The 17620-nt window shown below is 30.4% G+C and overlaps 2 protein-coding genes across 7 annotated transcripts in view; one reads left to right on the top strand and one right to left on the bottom strand.

Moving 5' to 3' along the window:
- The window catches only part of LOC106685953 (uncharacterized), a 30537-nt gene extending 13664 nt beyond the window's left edge, over nucleotides 1-16873 (bottom strand). Inside the window, exons 1-9 of one of the 6 annotated variants that reach the window (XR_010842839.1) lie at nucleotides 16491-16872; nucleotides 16163-16196; nucleotides 15625-15947; nucleotides 10539-10622; nucleotides 7775-7891; nucleotides 7399-7460; nucleotides 5529-5691; nucleotides 5345-5410; nucleotides 3409-3599 (exon numbers count right to left, since the gene is read on the bottom strand). Coding sequence is in view for 5 of the 6 variants with exons in the window: in XM_014428980.3 (XP_014284466.1) it covers nucleotides 3409-3599; nucleotides 5345-5410; nucleotides 5529-5691; nucleotides 7399-7460; nucleotides 7775-7891; nucleotides 10539-10622; nucleotides 15625-15674 (733 nt within the window). In the remaining variant the exon portion in view is untranslated. Of the gene's footprint in view, nucleotides 1-3408; nucleotides 3600-5344; nucleotides 5411-5528; nucleotides 5692-7398; nucleotides 7461-7774; nucleotides 7892-10538; nucleotides 10623-10972; nucleotides 11078-15624; nucleotides 15948-16162; nucleotides 16197-16490 lie in introns of those variants that run through there. The other 5 variants (XM_014428982.3, XM_014428980.3, XM_067045238.1 and 2 more) reach the window with 5 other exon arrangements.
- Nucleotides 11388-12767, top strand: scu (scully). Its single transcript, XM_014428987.2, has one exon. The coding sequence runs from the start codon at nucleotides 11544-11546 to the stop codon at nucleotides 12309-12311; it is 768 nt and encodes a 255-aa protein (XP_014284473.1). The 5' UTR covers nucleotides 11388-11543; the 3' UTR covers nucleotides 12312-12767.
- Nucleotides 16874-17620: the final 747 nt, after the last annotated feature.

Genomic DNA, 17620 nt, shown 5'->3' with positions numbered 1-17620 from the left:
TGGTGATCGTGTAAGGGTAGGTTTGAAATAAATATATTAATGGCTAGACTTCACAAAAGTACCTGATATACCGAAGAAAATGTAACTCAAGTCCTGAAAATTTGAGAATTAATTTAATATAACATAAAATTTATTTTCATATAACTTGTTAATATGCCAAATGAATCAGTGGTGTAAGTTAAATGTCAATTCATAACATGATAAATGGCATAAAATGATATTTTGGGATACCATCGGCAAAGAGTTTAACTAAATAATAACATTAGTTAAGTAGAAGTTATATTTTTTATCAATTTTAATAATAATAAAAAAAATGATTGGACTTAATAATAATAATAATGATAATAAAACTTATATGACTTCAGGTAATATAGGAGTACAAAAAATCAAATCTATTCAGAAATTATTTGAATATTCAAGTCTAATGAAAGTGAAATAGGTTATTAATTTTTTAACCAACGGCTTGAAAATACATTAAAAGAAATAATAAACAGTTTTGTTCACAATAAATAAAACAATCAATAATTTAAGATTGTTTGTATCTTGGAGCAATAACCAATGAGTAATACATAGTTTAAAATAATTTTATAATTTCTTAGAATCATGAAATAATTTAATTAATGGTTAACAACTTAAATACAAGATCAGGGTAAGACAAATTTACAACTCAAGCTAAACCATAATGACATGAAAATGGCTAATTTTAACAGGGGTTTCCTTAATTTTTCATTTTAAATAGAAGTCGTAAGTTTTCAGTAATATATTTATAAGTAAAATATTTATTACCTTTAATAAACAAGTTCTTTTTTTTCACCCACTTCAAAAACGTTAATAATTCGTAGTAAAAGGGATGCCTCTGGAGCTTGTCCAGGTATTTTGATTATTGCAAGGTTCATAGAGTTAGTTAAAATACTGTATCTTATTTGGTTTGGAACAAGAATGCATTACAGAAGTCAGAAATGGTTCTATGAAATATTTTATCATTTTTTAATTAATACTCCTTTTATGCCTCATAACATTTTAAATAAAACAGAAAATACATTTAATTTATTACTTTTATTTTAAAAATAATTTCCTTAAACATTATTTATCTTTGCTAAATAAATATTAGAACTGGAAAACAAATAGAAAAGAAATAATTTTATAGAGAAAATTTAGGGAGTAGTTGATCCTATTGCACTACAAACCATTACCCAAATTGACAACTTTAAATTGAAAATATTAATTTCATGAATAAATATATCAAGAATGGTTTGAAAATTTTTTAAATAAAAACAATATCTAAAATTGTTTATTTCATTAAATCACTTTCAAGGATAAGTAAAGAAGTTGATAACACAAGGAGTTAGCTTAAGTAAAACAGATCAGGAATAATAATAGATATTCTAGCCAACCTTTATTAATTTCTTCTCACTTACATCCATTGCATATGCTAATTTTCTCAAACAATCCATCATTCATTAATAGAAAAATAAGTACAGTTGATCATATCACCACTTGACGACAGTAAATAATTATCAATGTATGCTTTTCTGTTTTCAGATATACAATAGAGCATCGATTATCTGAACTGGCTTTCTGGTGCAAGAAGCCAAACCGAACCACTAGGTTCGAACAACAAAAAGAGACCCAATTATTTCAATCATTTGAAGAATTAGATACTTAGCTACCATGAAGAGGGAGTATAAATTGAAGCAAACTAAATACTTTCTTTGTGTCACAACCTTGATAAATCTTGCTACATACAAATATACATATTTTTATTGATGTTTATTTTTTTTAAGTATGTACATGTGTATTACACAATAAAAAAATGTTTTTTTTTTTTTTTTTTTTTTCAGAAGTGGTGTTGTTTCCCATTTCCTTTTTTTTTTTTTTTTTTTTCCAGTTTCTATAATTGACGCTCTTCTGTAGTAGTATATATATATATATTGACTAGTACAGTCCCAACAACTTAAGACCAAAACATCAGCGCACATTAAATAGTGTAAAATAGCCCAAGAATGTTTTTTTTCTTTTCTGATTATACCTTTGAACACCTCCTTGATATTTATTCATAACATGAATGGATTTTTTAAAGTTGAATTTCTATTCATTATATGTTGCTTTATGTTTTTAAAATTTAAAACTCAAATAGTTCGTCGACTATTAATTCAGATTTATTGACAACTCTTGTATATGTGTGTGAAACCCCTATTCGAATGGAATAAGTGCTATGACAAAACTCAAACATATAAATAACATTCCTTAACTTAAAAAAAATAATATATATATTCTCCATGAATCCCATGCAATTCTCTATCATATCAATACAAATATAACAAGATCTAATTCTAATCTCAACTTTTCCATACTAGGGCAAAAAAAATAATCAATAGGTAGAATGAATTAATAACTAAAATATCAAACCTTTTTTGTAAGCAGAAGATGAAAAATAAGTATTACAGTATGCATTTATTTTCATTCAATAATCTACCATTCTTTGTCTTAATTACGATAAAAAATATTCTAGGCAATTTCAATCTTAAGATGATTCAAATGCTATACTGCTAGAAACTTGCACAGCTTGAAGAGCCGAATGCACAGTGCCTAAGTAACTAGTTAAGGAAATAATACTAAGAGGTCTAAATCCAATTGAAGCTGGACTTACTCAATACGCGACTTTCTGCATTTTTTTTTTGTTTTTTAAAGGCTTATGTAAGTCCATTTCAAATATACTTCCAGGGCTATAATTTGTTATTTTTATAAAAAGAAGTGTGGGAATTTTGTGTTGTGTTGGAACATGTGCTGGAGAAACTCAAAAAATCTCCTGCAATTCCATTAGTTGTAAAAAAATGAAGAAAATTGTACATGGCACCAATGATTGATAAACTCACACTATAAAACTATTAATTATTCTCTATGCATGGCTAAGTATGTCCAAAAAGGTCATACCTGATTAAATTTCATTTAATCATTTCTTTGCCATCTCAACCCAAAATGTAATGATATAATTAAGCTTCTAGAAAAATTAGGAATAGTAATAATCAACAGGATATCTTGCACAGAAGGATCTAATATTAAAATTAGTGAAGGGGAGTGAATTAAGCTTACAATATAAAAAAAAAAAGTAAACAAATAGCAAAAGATGGTATTCTTAAAAACTGATATTAAAGAATAACATAATTTCTAAGAGGGATATAGCAATAATTGGTCAAAATACAATTACCATAGGCTGTAGTGAGATTATATAAAACCTACAAAAAATTAATTGAACTCTATGAGTAAGTCTATTTTTTTTTTTAATACCAAGAAAAATAATCCTAAAATTCAATCCAATAGGAGAATAATGTTTCAAAAGTTGACTAATCAATGGTAGAGCCTGACTAGAACTGGTTGGATTGGTTAAAAGATAGTCAAATTAAATACCTTCATAGTGTTTCGATTTGTAAGAATCTCCATAGTGGTCAGATGCAGGAGGTGGTGGAGCGCTGTATCCAGCATAATCACCACCAGCGCTATCATAACCAGAGGATGACATATAACCTCCACTACCATAGCCACCACTACTTCCATAGGCTCCAGCATCACCTCCACCATATCCACCACTTCCAGCTCCTCTGCAACAGGTTATTATGAACTTTTACTTTAATTAACTATCAAAGACAATTAAGAGTTCTCTCTGGATTAGGAAATCAGAAAAGGTTTACTTTTTTTTTTTACCTTAATCCAGTATTATATTAGTTTCTAAGCCTAAATCGAAATAGTTAAATGAAAATATTAAATATGAGAAGATGGTTCGGAGTGTGGTCAGAGATTAACAAAAATATGTTAAAAACATTTATTTATTAGGGCCAATGTTTTGGCCAGAATTTCTAGTCTTCATCAGAGTTAAAAAAAAAAGAAAAAAAAGAAAAAGAAAAAAAAGATAACCAACGAATAAAAGGATATACAGAATGAAAATAGATAAAAATAAATGAATGAAAGAAGTGGAAAAAAAAAGTATGACTAACTAAACATGTAATACAATTTCATAATTAAGGAAATAAAAATATAAACCTGTATCATGGAGACTTTGCCGATGAAGAGCACAATGTCTATAGTAATAATCCTTAATGATATGAGATTCCAGGCTTCTAACCTATCAAATAGTTCGTCCTTCAGGACAAAGCCAACACCTTCTATGGTTTTTTGTCCTGTGTTAACTCCTGAATACATCATACTGTACCCTTCTGGGTGTTTTACCGATCCATTCCCTTTCTTATTCACTTCACTTAGCCTGATAATATCCACCTTACATCTTTTTAGTTTCTCCACCAGTTCTCTCTCTTTACCCGTAAGTGATGTTATATTCTAGTTAGTAAGTCCTTTTTCCTGCCCAGTCTGTAATCATTGGACTGTCCAGATCCGTGGCTGCTAATATTTCTTAGAATCATTTTACTAAAGACGGGTGATCGACCCGATGCTAGAGACCCCGTATCCTCGGGACAACTGACCTTCTGAATATTCTTTGTCTTACTTAATTTTATATTTTGTTTCTTTATTCTATTATTTTACTTACATATATTATTAGCTACATATATTTTCTTTCTCTTTGTTTTTCCAAAACTTTAATTTTTAAAATAAGTATATTTCTTTGAATTATATAACTTTAGATTGTTATTTCCTTGATGTTATTTTATTAAATATTTAATTAACTATGTTTATATTTCATTTCCCAATTTATTTATTACTTTATTTTCATTTTGTACAATTATTTACTTTAATCATTCTATATTTCCTTTTATTCTTGGTTGTTAACTTGTTTTTTGTTCTTAGTCCTGATGAAGGCTAGAAATTCTAGCTGAAACGTTGGCACTAATAAGTAAGTTTTAAAAAAACTTATTTGAGTTATTCTCTGACCACACCCCAACCATCTTCTCCTCATATATATGATCCACAGTCGACTATCTTAACATAATTAAAAATATTAAAAGTGATTTCAGTTTATTGAAATATAAAATCATCTAACAAATAGCATTCGTCAAATAAGGAATGCAATTAAAAAATTATCATGATCATAGATATTTAATGAAATTTTAACTTTCATCAATGAAACAAATTTAATAGAGACAATCTGGTTAAATTATTTTATCAAGTAACACGAGCTTGGTTCTTAGTATCGGCTTAATATAATATTGACAAGAGGATCTTAATGGAACCTCAACTTACCAACACTGTTGATCATCACTACCCTTTAGTAAGACAGGTAATGGTAATGAAATTGTGAAACCTACTTCAGGTGGTAAGAAGGTGAACAATGAAAACTAAAATAAAATAAATAAAAAATTGTAAGGAAGTGGCAAAGGTTCTAAACGGAACTTACCTATAAGGTACTTGTGTTGGGTAAGAAGACTGTGCTGGAGGATTTCTTTCATAGGATTGATAGGGACTGAAAATAAATAAATTAAAGATAAATTAAATAATACGGGATAGGAATGGACTAAAAAAAATAAAATAACTGATGTTTGGAATATATGAAAAAAATAATGTGGAATGACAATCCTTACGCTGAATACCCATTGGCATCAGGATAAGAAGATCCTCCCTCATATCGTGGGCGCTTTCCCATTTGAGGAGGGCCTGAAGCTGGCCTCTTGCCTCGATTACCACGCATGCCACCCCCCCTGTCCATGCGGCCACCTCGAAAATCCCTATCTCCTGATCTTCCACCTGTTGATAAAAAAAACAATATTAATGTGACAAATAGAATGACAATCATTATTGAATTTTCACATTTAAAATGTATTGTACATCCAATAAAAGGAAGACAACTCAATGGATTAAGACTAATCTAAGACGAAACAAGATTTATAAAGATGTCAACTAGATTATTTTGTTTCCCGTTGCTAAATGGCGAAATACAGTAAAACTTGCGTATAATAAACACGAGGGGATGAAGCAATTTCATTTCTAATATTAGATTATTTTGCACTATAAGTACATATCTCATAATCTCCTAAACTAATACCTCTTTTCTGATGTTGGGATGGTAACATAAGTTACTGAACATTTTAATGACAAAATCTTAACAGCTACTGGTAAAAAAGAAACTCAAATATATCCATATCAACTTATTTTAAATACAAATAACTTTTTCTTCTCTTATACTAAGGAAATGTGTTCTAATTAATGAATCTTTCGGAATAAGTTTTATTTTTTAAATTATTGTTCAAATAATAATGCCTAAGAATTTACAAAATGATGGGTGGAACCCCTGTGCCTAAATGTTTTTAATATTGGTTCCTCAGTCTTAACTTCATTCCCATCATTTTTTGTTGACAAGATAGTCTGAACGAAGTCACTATCATCTAGGATTTTACCAAGAGCCCACCAGAAAGTAATTTGTTAGGCTTTTTTCTCTATCATCATAACAATTTTCTATACCAACAGTGCTTGCATGAGCCTCGGTAATCAACTTTTCCTTTTAATGAGAAAGGGAGATCTCTTGTTTGATATGGTTTCTATATGAGTGAGTCATACCTTATTTCAATCGCTTCAGTCTAAAATATATATGTAACTGCTGCTCGCTTGGACGAGTTAGAAAAACGAATGTGTGCTCCCTATAATTTACAAGCTTTTTGTTTTTTCTCAAAAGTCTAAGCGTTGTGCACAGGTGCATCTGTTTTGGGATGTAGTTTGCAAATTATTTAAGTCCACAACCGCTTCGCCACCTCAACAGCGTACAGCTGCAGGGATCGCATATGAGGCAACAGGAATGAGATTCGTTTTTAATCAGTTGTATAAAATTGTTTTCCATAGTTACTGTTTTTCATAATTTCAATTATGCAGTATATATGAATGTGCATATTCTGTTTTAGTCAACATTAGTAACAAGTCTTTAATGGATATGGTTATTTTTTCAAGCATTACACAACAGCACTATTACCACAAATACTACTTACTAATACTTGTATAAAATACAGTATGTTTATTTTTGGTAAATACATCTACAAACAATCTATTCTTCCATAAAATAAGGAATAATTAATTTTTTTTATTCTCTAATATATTCATCATATCTATTTTAATATAGTATTTTCTTAAGAAGTGGTCACTTAAATTTGCAACTCTATTTAATCACAGAAAAAGCCCAACAAATAGCCTAACTTATGTTCCCTTAAAGTATATTCATTAGTAATTAAAGTTAGCGCAGTTTTCTTAGTATAAAGAAGGCCTCTAATATCATTTTTCCATACCTAAATATTTTTAAACAATTGATTTCTTGATTTACTTTATATCTACGTTAACTGATCAGTCTTGTATATGTCTGCAACCCTCTTCCCAAACCAACTACGCTGTTTTAAGCTCAAGCTCAGCCTTGAGAGGAGGAAATTGATCTGAACTTAATGAAATAATAAAATATTGACAGTGACTAACCTCCTCTGAAATCTCGGCTGAATCCACCTCGTCCTCGAGGACCTCCTCTACCTCCACCTCGCCTGAAATATTCATTAGAGACTAAATTAATTACTTAGTAGAGTAAAATTACTTTAAGGGCATTGGGGATTTAATTAAAAACCTGTTTCATGTCACAGACTAAAGAAAACTAAATATGAAGGAGATGGTAAGGGGTGTGGTCAAATGGAACAATAAATAGTTAATAACTGTTGTGGACCACACCACAGACTATTTCCTTCATATTAAGAAAAATACGGTAAATTATTCACTTATATTAAGATTTTTCTAATTAACATATTTTAAGTGTGTATATATAATTATACACACACTATCGAATGATGTGAACTTTACTTACCCTTCAAATGGGGGCCTGTCTGATCTTTCATCCCTAGAAAACCTGCTCTCACTTCTACCCATACTACCTCCCCTGCCACCTCTACTGAAGCCACCACGGCCTCTAGATCCACCACCTCTAAAGAAAGAAAACATAAAGATAAATTAAATTAACTATTTACTAATAATTAACTAATACATTAAATTAACCATTGTCACATGGCCAGTTATCTAAACTAATTCATTATTTATACAAGATTAATAAAATGTAAAAAATTACCAATGCTATATGTGGGAGGATAGTTGAGTGCTTAATAGTGTTAACCACCAAATGGCTCTGGATCTTAAAACAGTAACCTTAAACTGAAGCAGCTCACAAAGCTTCTCAACCTTTATTCCTTAATCCACAACTTACTAATTACATCAGTTTCATGAATAGATAATTTTGATGCCTCTTTCTCATCCTCATCTGCTAAAGTTCAAGGATAAATACATGGTTCTTAGTTTGATATCAGTCTAGAAAGGCAATCAGAGCTATTTGCTGAACTTAATCAATACATTAAACAAACTAAGCAATCCACATATTTTCTAGAGTGATTCATACTTCAACTTAACTTCTGTCATCGTTTTTTTACTTTAATATTTTGGCCTAAGCAAGTCCCTATAAAAATCATATTACAAATATAGCAGATAAAGAAGGAAATGGAAAAAACATTTTTTTTTTTTGTTTTCATACCCTTCAATAAAATAAAATTAGTACTTCATACATATATAATACATGAAATGTATTTATTATATATACTTTATTGAATCTTCTCCCTCTGATTGCCATGTGGCATTACAAGTATAAGTAGTTGATATGAGTCCACTTAAGGTGGTTAATCTTGCTATAGCATATGGCTACGCCATGGAATTGGTGGGATGTGAAGGGACTGTTCTGCTAGGGCACAAAGTTAATTTAATAGAAACAATGAAATTAGGGGTTTTCAGATATTATTCATGAGTAAAAATGGACAGATTGACAATTTTCAGGCAGCAATAAATCAGATAGAAGGAGGCATCTATGTTGTAAGAGTAAATGTTTTGTCGGATTACATCAAGATGAGAGCTTCAACATTTTTATTTTTACTTTAAATGTCCTTAATACTACATTATCCTGAATTTGAATCTGTATTAAAGAACTAGGTATAGCACTTAAAGAAAAATTTATAGTAGGAATTATTGTACATGTTCCAAATATTGACCATATAAAATGTATTATTTATTCAAATAAATATCCACATTTCAGTTAAGTTTTGATAAACAATATTAATACTCATTCAATACACTTACAATTGGTTTGTGTTGTTTTTCCTTAGGACATTTTAAAACTCTAATAAAGTAATTGATACAAATAACAATGAACTAATAGGGAAAAAACTAGAATAGGAAACAAGAAACAAGCGAGGTGGACGAAAGATGATGTGATGAAACTGTAGGAGATTTTATTATCTCGTATGCATTACAAGGTCACAAAACAAGTTTCCCAGAAAATACACAAGGGCTCCTCTGCATTACACATATATCTTGGACTTCAAATTAGGCTGCTCACAATTCTATACTTATAACATTTACCATGTTAAAACTTTTCACACATCATGAATACCCCTACTAATCATGGACAATCAACTTCCGAAATTGTGGTAAGACTATACATTACTGGTACACAAATGTCTAATAATCTTGACTTCAAATATATAAAACAATCAAGATTATATAAGTGTAATAATCTTCACAATAGATATTTAATATGATAGTAAACTATTATGTTTGAATTACTGAATAGGTACAAATGAGCTTAATCATTTTAAAACTCCTGAAATTGACACTGGAATTGTGATTACCTAATATTTTACATTTAATGAGATATTGACTCGTGATACACTTAATTGACTGCCACTTCTGAAAGCGTTCAGCTTCAGAAGTTGTTAACAAGCTCTGAGGTTCAACATGGGGTTTCTAAATTTGTGACAAATTGAAAAAAAAAAAAAAATCAGACCAATAGTTTAAAAGAACCACGAAAACACTTTTCCTTTAATTTACAAATTAAATATTTCTTGAAACAAAACATCTGAAATTTGAAAGGAAGTTAATTTTTTTTTTTTTACCCTTGGTCCATTTCAATTTTTAGTAATTTAAGCTTTATTGCTGGATGTATATATCGATCTACAATTTATGAGGGTAGTCATGTAGTATTCAACAGAGGCGTCATTATGACAAAAAAAAAAAATTATACAAGAAATGTCATAAAACACAGAAAAAGCAGTTAGCCTTGTAAAAAGAATTAAATTCATAATTATTTAAATTGAGTTATTCTATAAAATTCCTTAAAAAGGGAATGGTGTATTTATTATGAATAGCGGACAGTGACAGCATTAATAAACTTAGGATGCTTTAGTTTCGAAATGTAAAATCAGCCATATTGCCTGTAGTAGATAATATATCGCACCTTTAGCGAAACATTGATGCAAATAAAGTCACTAATTGTTAATTATACACATCAAAACTTTTTCAAATAATGTCTAGCAAAACATAAGAAACAGTGAACTAAAACATTACAGTTGTACAATGAAATAAAATGTTTAAAGTTACAAATTACCACCTCACATTTTCAGAATTCTTATTTTATTTGAACAAAATATTAAAAATCAAGTAATTTTATCTCTAAAAGTGCAATGTGAATATGGAGAGACTTAGTCACTTAACCTCAGTTAGTAACTGAAAAAAGTAAATCTACCAATACTAACCCCCTGTCACCAAAACTGCTGCCTCTGCCTCTTGAGCCACCTCTTGAAGGACCTCCTCTGCCTCCTCTTCTTTCCATGATAATCCTTAAATAATAAAACCAAGAATAAAAAGTCAGCTAGAAACTTTTACCACACCTATCAACTTTTGACTAAATTGACATTTAACATAACCTTATCGTAAGAAAAAAAGTGAAATAAAGCTAATAGAACAATAATATTTCTTAGGATCACTAAATATTAAGTAACAAATCTATTATAACATTAAAGAAAACTGCAAACAACAATTAGTAGCAAGGATGCTCAGATCAACGCCAAGCGTCTTATAGTAATATATCTTTTAAAACGCACTGAGATAATCAGATATAGCTAAACAGGTACAATATCACCAATTATTAAACATAAATAATACGAATTCCAAGTAGGTAGTTACGTACTTTAATAATACTCCTAACGACTATCAACAAATCACAACTGCCGGTCACAACAACACCAAACCTTAGCAAAATGGCTCTAGGCGGCGTTACGGAAATGACGCAAATGGACAATTGTTCCATGATACTTAAATATAATTAATTAACCCAACTATTTAAAGTTATTATTTAATAAATATAAATATATTAACAATGCTAAATACAATAAGATAATCCATTTTATTCTATAAAGGCAAAATTTAATAAATTGTTTATTATCAAATTTGTCTTTTTTTAACACGACAGTTTTTAGTGATTAAAACTGCATCCTAACTACTCTATTATTTTTTTAAACAGTTACTCATTATTGGTTTTTTATCATCAATCATAAAATTTTGTAACTGACAACGATGGTTCTGAGCCAATTACTTCGTTGCGAGGTTGTACTGTTTTAAGGTTACATCGTTATGTCGGTTAAGAGTGTTTGATTATGATAATAAAGATAATCTGTTATGATAATTATGTAATTTGACCTTGATGAGTTGATTTCTCTCAGTGAGAAGCTTCATTTCGTTGGTGTGACTGCTTCGTTAAGATGTTCAAAAATATTGTTGCTCTTGTTACCGGCGGTGCTTCTGGCTTGGGGAAAGCTACGGTAGAAAGAATTTGTAAGAATGGTGGTAGAGTTATTGTGTGCGATTTACCCACTTCCCAGGGAAAAGCAGTGGCAGATGATTTAGGTTCTGGAGCTATCTTTGCTTCAGTTGATGTGACTTCTGAAAGTGATGTGACTAATGCTTTGAATGTTGCCAAAGAAAAGTTTGGGAAATTAAATTGTGTTGTGAATTGTGCTGGTATTGGAGTAGCTTATAAAACTTACAATTTCAACAAGAATTTACCTCACAAACTTGATGATTTTACAAGAACTTTAATGGTAAATACAGTTGGGACATTCAATGTTATTCGTCTTTCCGCTGGCCTCATTGGTCAGAACAGTCCTGATGAAGATGGTGGTAGAGGAGTCATTGTCAATACTGCCAGTGTAGCTGCTTTTGATGGGCAAGTTGGCCAAGTGGCATATGCTGCAAGTAAAGCTGCAATTGCAGGAATGACATTACCTCTTGCTAGAGATCTAGCTTCACAAGGTATTAGGGTAGTTACCATAGCACCAGGTTTATTTGATACTCCTTTACTCTCTTCTTTGCCAGAAAAAGTAAGAAACTTTTTAGCTAAATCTATTCCTTATCCTCAACGGTTGGGTAAGCCTGAGGAGTTTGCTCTTCTTGTTCAGTCGATTATTGAGAATCCTGTCATGAATGGTGAGGTCATTCGTTTAGATGGTGCAATAAGAATGCAGCCTTAAGACTTCATTTAAATAATTTGTTACAAGTCAAAATGATCCTGGTTTAATAATGGAACTTTATCATTTATGCAATGTCGGTATAAAAGTTATTTCTATTATAATTACTTACCAATTACTGTAGTTTGAAATTGCAAAAATAAAATTACAATTTCAGGTAATAGATATTGGTAATTGCAACTATTTGATCAACCATTGTAATCATGGTCAGCATTCAAAATTATCAGTGTAGCCAAAGTATTTCCTTTACTAATCACAGTAAAATCTAATGTAAATTGTTATTATAATTGATATACGTATTTGTTTTAAAAATTAAGTTTATTCATGGAGACATTCATGTTGATGTGCAACAGGTCTTTTTAAAGTCCTTTGCTAAATAGTTCAGGTTTTATATAATAATTAATCTTTTAAAGGTGTAAATAAATTTAGTTTGAATAAAGATATCTTGTGATTGTTAAAGCAGGATTTGTTCTACATCCGTTTATCGCTGCTTTGCTTGAATAGTGGCAGATCTGAAAAAAAAAAGAGTTCTTGTTTCATTTTGAAACGGACATGTTACATAGATATTACGATAGACAAGTGTTTCTTTCGCTACCATGGTCCTTCCAAAGACAAACCCAATGCCAGTAGGGTTGTCAAAAAGTAACTACAGTCTAAGTACCATAGACTATTTTAGTCTATATTAGTAATCAATAGAATACTTGAAATACAGAATAAAATATTTTTCTTCTGCCACTATTTTAACAAAGCAGCGATATTATTTTTTTACCCTCATATTTTTCGAAATCTAGTTGCTTACTATATTTTTAATAAATTACTGGACCTTTTTTTAATCAGATACAGGGATAGATTTTTAATTAATTGTTTAGTTAAGAATCCAAATTTAAATAAACATTACTTATTTGAACTAAGGATTTGATTTTAAGATATGTAAAAAAAGATAATTTTAAATTCATGTATGAGAGTTATTTATCAATAATTTAGTTGCATAAATTCAACACTGCTTATTGTTCTTACCTATATTTTGATTATTCTTGTGAATCCTGATTAGGCTTTAAATATAACAATATACACTTAAAGTTATAAATAGTTTATTTATATGATAGTGTTAGTGTGGATTAATTGAAAATTAGAAGTTTTAAAAATTAATGAATTTTTTAAAAAATAGGGTGTGTTTGACGTATTATTAATGACCTTCGCAAAATAGCCAGGAAAACAATTTTTAAATTTTGATGTGAGGTGAGAATTTATATTTGAAGATTGTCCTTGAGGATGGCCGAAACGTTGGACTATTGATGTAATAAAAAGTGTTGAGGCTATACAAGGATACAATTTGATTATTATTTAATAAATATACGCCTAATTGGCATAATTCAATTGAATGCTGATGAGAAAGAGGTATGAATATATTATGGTTGAGTGTGAGAAATCACACCTATAATTTAAATAAATTTGAATTAATAACGAATTATTTTCTTTTGGAAATATTAATACTCAAGACTTCAATGGCTAAGCATATGGGAACAAAGAAATTACTTTATGTATTAATCAAAAATAGTTCTTCCTTTAATTTTTTTTCCCCTATTTTCATTGGTCGTTTCAGGATCTTTTCCCCATTATCAGGATTACACTATATTTTCCTTAATTTCCTCCATCTGGGAGTGGGTAGCCATTGGTAAGGGATGGACTACTTACTCTAAGGACCTGGGTTTGTATCCGGCTGTGGCAAATAATAATTATATGTTTTACTGTAGCCATTGAGTCAGCTCTGTGGGTTCAGGAGTGTGATTCTGACCAAATCATCTCCTTTTGCAACTGTTGGTCTAAGCCTTACAAAGTACTGAACCCCTTACCCTTCATGGGCTGTAGTGGTACAGATTCAATTGTTTTTTTTAATTTTATCCATATAATTATATGTTGTCCTATATATGATTTGTTTTATTTTTGCTTAGAAACTTATTCTAAGTTAACTGTTTGCATTATCACTTAACTTCTTTTTTCACTTACAAATTAAGTAATAATGCAGACAGTTTAAGTAGGATAATTTTCCATGTAAAATATGTTCTAAATTTTATTATATATTAGATTAATGAGGCAACTAAAGAAAATGTTATGTAATCCAGATGATAAAGGAAAAAGCCTCTAATTATCCAAGACTAAAGAAATAAGGATAATAAAAAGCAAAAATTAATTTTGCAAGGATTGTATTAACAGGGTGTTTGAGGGTCAAGTGTTTCAACTGAAAATATGATTTAGAATGAAAATAATGAATGTCTCTAGATTTCCATTTATAAATAATTTAAGTTATAATAATTGAATTAGTTTGAGTTCCAATTACTTCATTAATGAAATGTGAATTTTAATTCATATTAAATATTTAAAAAACATTGAGGATAGATCTGCATCTGTTATGCCCTCCAGATCTGACACTATTGAATTATTTTGTTTGTGGTGACTTTAAAACAATAATCTATGGAATGACCTTAATTCTTTTCAAAGAAGGATAATTGAAGCAATGACACATATCTATTGCCGTTCAGCCATTGCTCCTGTGGGAGAAAGATGCCGAGGCTATGTTAATATTCAGGGCAATGTAAAGAAATTCATATTTCATTAATAAAGTACTTGTAACTCATTAATTAATTTATTATAACCTAAATAATCCCTACCAATGAAAATCTTTAACGTGAATATCTCCTAAACAAAGTCTTAAGGGACATGTCTTCATTAGGAATTTTTTTCTTGATATCCTTAATTCATATTTTAAGTTCGGAAACACCTTTTATATTATAATATGTTAAGAAAATATTTTTCCTCTATTTTTATTAGTTTGTAACTTCTTTAGCAATGATGTTCCTTTTAATTTCATGTATATTGAAAAAACAAAACAATAAAAACTGTACTGCTACAACCCATGGAGGGTCTTGGGTACAGTACTTGATAAGGAAGTACTGTTTTTATGTCAATGGTTGTGCAAGGAGGCAATTTTATCAGAACTACAACAACAGCCAGGTTTTATCTTTATTAAAAGCACCTACTTTTATAGAGGCTGGGTTTTCCTCAGAAGTGTTTCACTTCTGATATAAAAGAATAAATGGTTATTTACCAGATCTTGAATCGAACCTGGAGTTGGGGTGTAGGAGTGTACCTCACTCATTCATTCGACCCATTGGCTCAAGTGCGTATTAGCTGTTTCATTGTCTATTTGTCTGGTTTATGGGAGGAGAAAGGATGGACTATCCTCCGGATTACCAACTTGTATGCATTATTTTTAATATATTATATCAGTCTACCATGAAATAAAAGTTGACCTTACCAGGAGGTTTGTAATTGATTTCTTTCTGTTGACACTGCTTTCATCATCATGAATTTGTCAATGTTGGCAACATCTTTATTATATTGATAACAAGGTTGGTGTTATAAACAGTATGGTCATTGTATCCATAGTATGGTTAATTTTACCAATATTATTGTTTATTTAATTAAATTAAAACTTTAATGTATGAAATATAAGTACGTGCAAAATACTTCATTATATGAAACATGCAGCAACCAATCTCAAATTTTGATGAAGTAGTGAACCTTCCAAACTTTATTTAAACAATTGATTTACATATATTCCAACATTCCTTGTTCCGCCTGAAATATAAATTTTGGATCATTAATAGCTTTACAATACTCAGTAAAAGGAATAATATAATATTTAAATTTAAAATAAAATTAAAAAATGTTTAATGGAAAATTAAAAATTCCTACTTTCATTATTATTACTACAGTTATTAAAATTCAGCTTTCTACTACTGTTTACTGAATTGGGATGATTTTTTGTACTTACCAGTACCCTTAGTACTTACTCAATCCTTTTACTGGAGTTGGACCTGAACCAACCTGTAAAGTAATGTATTATAATAAGTAAGATTGTTTTTTATACTATTAGTATTTTTGATTTAATTGAAATAAATTTTAATGTTGTTCATCCTCTATAAGAATCAATTGACATCCTCCTTTTTTTTTTTTTTTAGTATTTTTAAAATTTCAAAATGAAACTTGATAGTTCTTAATTATGGTGAATGTTCATTTTGTAGTGAGGTCTTCTGGTAACCTCATCCACTTTTCCAGTGCACTTAACTCTAGAATTTGCAATGGAAAGGAAATATTTTCAATGATGGGGCCGTTTCATACCTTCTAAGAAGCATAGTACCTCCCCTTTTCATGAAGTGAAAATACGCTTGTTGGGAGGTAAAAAATGTAGGTGTGCAACTTCAGAAGCCCGATACATGCACTACGACCGCGAGTTCTTTATTGCATGTTGAGAGATTGAACTCACTAAATAAATTGAGAGACACTTTTTGTAACCATATGATTTCTATAGAACAAAATTTAATCCCGAAGGATCATGTGAGAGAAGGAGACAATGGTTTTGTGATCACGACCCTGAGGTCTGATGGCTGGCTCAAGTGCAGCTGGAGTCTTAGGTGGGTCCAGTCAGTTCCGCCGTCCTCTCAGGTCTCGTTCGCCAATGCTTGGCTTTGACCAGGCTGAGCAGACGGGTTATTGTGATATCAATGTAACTTCACCCGATCCAGTTGTTTTTCTATCGAACGTTGTCCAGCATGTTTAAATTCATAGTTATAGAGGTAGCTAGGTTACGCGTGACAAATGATGTAAGGTAGTAACATCAGGTTGCTACGCGTGATTCACAATATCTGCAAGGGGGTATCAAAGTAAGGTTTGAAAATATTACAATTCTCAGATGTGTAAATCCGACAGAAGAAGTGAAGTTTTTATAGTGCATTTATTTATTTTGATCATACATGAGCTGGGTATAAGGTTGGATGGAAAAAATAATTAGAATGGGTTCAAAATCCAGAAAAAAAATAGAAATAGGTTAGACGGTATGGTTTTTAAGGACCGGAGGACCTGTTTAAGAGGCGGTTGTTGCCTTGGTGATGTCTGTGGCGACTACGGGGGGCGGCGAAAAGGACTTAAAACTCCCTCTGAAAAACCGAAGCGACTGAGCGTCTGACTGGTGGTCTAGAATAATCCAAGGGGCTACCCACTACCGTTCCTTCCTACTCCAGCCATCTAGCCATGTTCCTCACCTACCCCTTCAAACATTTTTTGTGACGGAGTGAAGGAAAAACGTCTGGACGTACAGTTTTTGTTTATTTCTTTTTACTGACTGCAATAAATAATGAGGTGTATTTTTTAATTGAATTCTCATGTAATTACTGACTGAATCAGTTTTTGGATTGAAAAATAGAATCAATTATAAATTGAATACGAATTTTTGAAGTGCCTTGGAAGATCGG

The sequence above is a fragment of the Halyomorpha halys genome, unplaced genomic scaffold (genome assembly GCF_000696795.3).
Source record: "Halyomorpha halys isolate HHAL.00 unplaced genomic scaffold, Hhal_1.1 Scaffold760.1, whole genome shotgun sequence".
NCBI lineage: Eukaryota > Metazoa > Arthropoda > Insecta > Hemiptera > Pentatomidae > Halyomorpha > Halyomorpha halys.
The sequence above is the reverse complement of the archived record's forward strand: the minus strand, read 5'-3'. Positions and strand labels throughout refer to the sequence as shown.

Coding starts and splice junctions, on each gene's coding strand:
- scu (XM_014428987.2), top strand. CDS start 11,544: ATGTTCAAAAATATTGTTGCTCTTGTTACCGGCGGTGCTTCTGGCTTG.